At 38.6% G+C, this 4751-nt stretch overlaps 1 protein-coding gene across 1 annotated transcript; it reads right to left on the minus strand.

Moving 5' to 3' along the window:
- Positions 1–231: 231 nt before the first annotated feature.
- On the minus strand, positions 232–3944 carry LOC306749698 (nucleoside diphosphate kinase B-like). Its single transcript, XM_079233017.1, has 5 exons — positions 3812–3944; positions 2190–2322; positions 1511–1612; positions 563–675; positions 232–476 (listed from the first exon to the last, which is right to left on the minus strand). The coding sequence occupies exons 2-5, from the start codon at positions 2304–2306 to the stop codon at positions 359–361; spliced, it is 450 nt and encodes a 149-aa protein (XP_079089143.1). The 5' UTR covers positions 2307–2322; positions 3812–3944; the 3' UTR covers positions 232–358.
- Between the last annotated feature and the right edge of the window lie 807 nt (positions 3945–4751).

Genomic DNA, 4751 nt, shown 5'->3' on the forward strand with positions numbered 1-4751 from the left:
CTGTTCATGTTCACGTCTCAGTTAGCCTGCGCTATTACAATATGCTATTACTACGTTCATTGAGAATATTTATCATATCCTATACTATGTTTTATAACTTTAGGACACATTCAACTCTTTTATTACAACTATACTATTACTAAAAACTACTTTTTTACAATATGCGATTCTAATATAATATGAATATTATGACATTCTGGGGCTTTTCTTGTAATAAACACAAACAGTGAGTGATGTTGTTGACATGAGACTTTATTAATCAGCGCTACATGTTCTGAGTTGATGAGTGAAGGTTGAGTCGGGTGAAGGAATGCAGGGTGGGTGGGGTCAGGGGTTTGCTGGCTGCTGATTGGCCGGCTTACTCGTACAGGAAGGGGGTGGCGCAGGGTGTGTAGGCCACAAACTCCTCAGCCTTGAACCACAGGCCGACCTCACGCTTGGCGTTCTCCAGGGTGTCGCTGCCGTGGATGATGTTCCTGAGGGAGAAGAGGAGGCGGTGAGGGTCCGTACACGATAACACAAAACGTCATAACGTGCCGCTACCTGTCGGGCTCCAGCTCACCTGCCGATGTTGATGCACAGGTCTCCGCGGATGCTGCCGGGTTTGGAGTCAGCGGGGTTGGTCTCGCCCAGCATCATCCTGGCCAGCTTCACGATGTTCTGACCCTCCCACACCTGCAGACACACACACACACACCTGTCACCTGCCTGTCACATGTCACCTGCCTGTCACATGTCACCTGCCTGCCACCTACCTGTCACCTGCCTGTCACCTACCTGTCACCTGACTGTCGCTAAACAATCTGATCACTTTGGCCACGTGGAACATAAATGTTTAGCAAGTGTTTAGCCTAGCTTAGCATTAACGGTCTTTGTTTAGCATATGGTTAGCCTAGCTTAGCAATAATGGTCTGTGTTTAGCAAGTGGTTAGCCTAGCTTAGCATTAATGGATAGCATTTCCTATTCTATTATATGCTGATAATCAATCACTACGCCGATGACACACAACTCTAAATCTCAATTCTAGATTTCATTGTTTTATTAAACACCATCATAATTAGAGAAATAGATATTTTGATTAAAAAAAACTATACAAATAAATGCATGATTATAATTAATGGCGTTCATTTTTAGGAACCCCCAACGCGACGGAGCCCCAAAGTGATCAATAAGTCATTGGATAAATTATATAAATTGATATACATACATATATATATGTATATATATATATATATGTATGTATATATATATATATATATATATATATATATATATATATATATATATATACATATACATATATATATGTATATATATATATTGTATATGTTATCATCATATAAAAATGATAACATATATAAAATATATATATTATAATATAACATATAGTTGAGGTCACGACTTTGTAAATGTCCGTCAGCTCCATGAAAAGAGAGAGAGGTGTGTGTGTGTGTGTGTGTGTGTGTGTGTGTGTGTGTGTGTGTGTGTGTGTGTGTGTGTGTGTGTTACCATGGCGAAGACGGGTCCAGAGGACATGTACTTGCAGAGGCCACCATAGAAGGGCATGTCCTTCAGGTCCATGTAGTGGTTCTTCATGTGCTCCTCAGACGCCTGACAACACACAAAGTATTATTTGTATTACAAATACACAAATACACAAATACACGGCGCTGCAAAGTATCAGAGGAGATGAACTTTTTCATCTTCTGCTACTTTACACTAAATATTACACTTTTTACTACAAAACATTAATCATTGAGCTACTTTTCAGAGGCTCACACACACACTCAGTCACACACACACACACACACACACACACACACACACACTCACAGCTGTGTGATAGTGATACGAGTGTGAGTCCTTCAGAGTAGCTGTGACATTCATCAACTCAACAGCTGTCGTCTAAACTGTGTGTGTGTGTGTGTGTGTGTGTGTGTGTGTGTGTGTGTGTGTGTGTGTGTGTGTGTGTTCTTGTACTCCTATCATCTATATAATAATGTGTTTTATATATTTGTATATATATAATCTATATGATTGTGATATATAATCTGTAATCTATATGATTGTGATATATAATCTGTAATCTATATGATTGTGATATATAATCTGTAATCTATATGATAGTGATATATAATCTATAATCTACATAACAGTGATACATAATCTATATATAATAATCATATACCTGAATGAACTTGGCGGCCACCAGCCTGAAGCCTCTATGCTCAAAGCGCTTGATGATCTCTCCGCAGAGTCCTCTCTGCACGCCATCGGGCTTCACGGCGATGAAGGTCTGCTCCATGACGACGAAGAGGGGGCTGCACGCACCAACGAAGAAGAGACACGGCACCAACGAAGAAGAGAGACAGAAGAAAAAGCTCAGGAGATGAATCGTGTTTTATAAACGAGATGAAAGAGAAAAAAGCAAACTGAGGAACATTCAACATTGAACTCAAATCAACATTTTTAAACACATTTTCTTCGGCTTTATGTTTTATCTTATTTTCATAATTCATATCTTATTTCAATACTTTTGGCTATTTCCATTTTAATGATTTTGTTGTAATTGTCAGATTTTATTTAATTTCAGTCCCAAATTATGTTTTGTTTCCTGTTAAAGAATTTTAAATACTTTTTTCTCACGTTCAGACTAAAGGTTCTAACGTTCAGACTAAAGGTTCTAACGTTCAGACTAAAGGTTCTAACGTTCAGACTAAAGGTTCTAACATTCAGACTAAAGGTTCTAACGTTCAGACTCAAGGTTCTAACGTTCAGACTAAAGGTTCTAACGTTCAGACTAAAGGTTCTCACGTTCAGACTAAAGGTTCTAACGTTCAGACTAAAGGTTCTAACGTTCAGACTCAAGGTTCTAACGTTCAGACTAAAGGTTCTCACGTTCAGACTAAAGGTTCTCACGTTCAGACTAAAGGTTCTAACGTTCAGACTCAAGGTTCTAACGTTCAGACTAAAGGTTCTCAGTTGACTAAAGGTTCTCACGTTTGGACTAAAGGTTCTCAGTTGACCGGCGGTTGGAATCCGCTCGAGTTCGGAGGAGCGGAGAAAAGCAAACAGAAATGCTTCTGAGAGTATAATTAGGATTCAGGGTCACGGGGTCGAGGCCCCGCCCACCTGCCGGGCTGTGACCCCGCCCACCCATATATATGAAATATGAATTGTTAATCATTAAGACATTATGGTTCATAATTATTATTATTACCACATCATTTTATTCCATCCAAAGATATATTATTTTACATAACGAAGCCGACGGCTTCTGAATCAATCAAGACTAATCATAATTCAATAATCTAGAAACATATTTTAAACTTCTGAAATCATCTAAATATATTTTTTAAAGAGAACTTGTGTGGAAAAACTTTGCATGAATGAAGGAAACATCATTTAAACATGATGACTTTGAGGTTTAACTAAGAGCAAACATTTGTACTGAAATGTTTAACTTGTGCTTTAAATCTGCACTCGTATGTTGAAATAGATCTATTTCAACATGTTGAAATAGATAAACGTACATCTGAGGATTTATCACAGAATATAAACAAATGTTTTAAATGACTGAACAACAAACAGATGAAAACGTATTAGCTGTCTCTCGTTTGATTAATAAACACCTGAATTATGTAAATAAATATTCCACTTTACACTTTTGCAACATTTAGAGTAAATTCTGCCGAGAGGTTTTATAAAGAGAGATACTGTGTGTGTGTGTGTGTGTGTGTGTGTGTGTGTGTGTGTGTGTGTGTGTGTGTGTGTGTGTGTGTGTGTGTGTGTGTGTGTGTTGGTATCTACCTTAGTTTCGGGTTGAGGAGAACTTGTGAAGACGAGCAGCGGGGATGTGATCACCGAGGCCGAACAACTGGAGCGGAGCTGTATTTAAAGGCAGGGCTGTGTGGGGGAGGGGAAAGGGAGGGAGGGGGTGGGGGTGGCAACAATGTGTGGGGGGGTGGGTATGTGTGTGTGAGGCTGACAGATGGGTTCAACACTCCACCGTGTGTGTGTGTGTGTGTGTGTGTGTGTGCGTGTGTGTGTGTGTGCGTGTGTGTGAGGCTGAATCTGTGTCGCTGGTTGACAGGTTGGTTCAACACTCCACCGTATGTGTGTGTGTGTGTGTGTTTGTTCATCTGTCTTTGTGAGGACGTTTTATAAACGATGAGACATTTACGTCCTCACAAACCTTCATTCCTGAAAAGTCAGGACATTTGTGAAAAGTCCCCAAAATTTGGAAAAGTCCAGAGATTTGTAAAGTCACAAAAATTGTGAAATATCTGAAAAGTCGTGAAAAGTTAGAACATTTGCGAAAAGTCAAAAAAAATTGGAAAAGTCAGAAACTATGTGACTGTATATGTAATATCTTCAGCAAGTACACTTCTACTAATATTATATATAAGTACAACAGGGACAGGAGACATTTTACTGCTCTATGAGTACTTGTGATGCTCTATGAGTACTTGTGATGCTCTATGAGTACTACATTGAGGTTAGTTCTGCTGTACTTTGACTGCATGGAGCTGACAAAACTACTTTACTTTTACTGTAAAAGCTCATAATACCACTGTACTTTTACTGCAAGAAGCTGAGGGATATTTTTATTAGTAAATTATCAGAATGCCCATTTCTTATCATATAAAATGCATTGATTTTTAATAATAATAATAATAATAGCAATTAATTATTGTCATTGTTAATAACGTGTTCATGATTTAATGATGCAGCTCATGTTCCTGACTTT

The sequence above is a fragment of the Taurulus bubalis genome, assembly GCF_910589615.1.
Source record: "Taurulus bubalis genome assembly, chromosome: 17".
Lineage (NCBI taxonomy): Eukaryota > Metazoa > Chordata > Actinopteri > Perciformes > Cottidae > Taurulus > Taurulus bubalis.

Bases quoted from the DNA above. Each gene is read 5' to 3' on its own strand.
- LOC306749698 (XM_079233017.1), bottom strand. From the start codon at position 2,306: ATGGAGCAGACCTTCATCGCCGTGAAGCCCGATGGCGTGCAGAGAGGA. The intron at 1,613-2,189 runs GTATATGATTAT...GTGTGTTGTCAG, and splicing joins TGGCCGCCAAGTTCATTCAG to GCGTCTGAGGAGCACATGAA. The intron at 676-1,510 runs GTAACACACACA...GTGTGTCTGCAG, and splicing joins CTGGACCCGTCTTCGCCATG to GTGTGGGAGGGTCAGAACAT.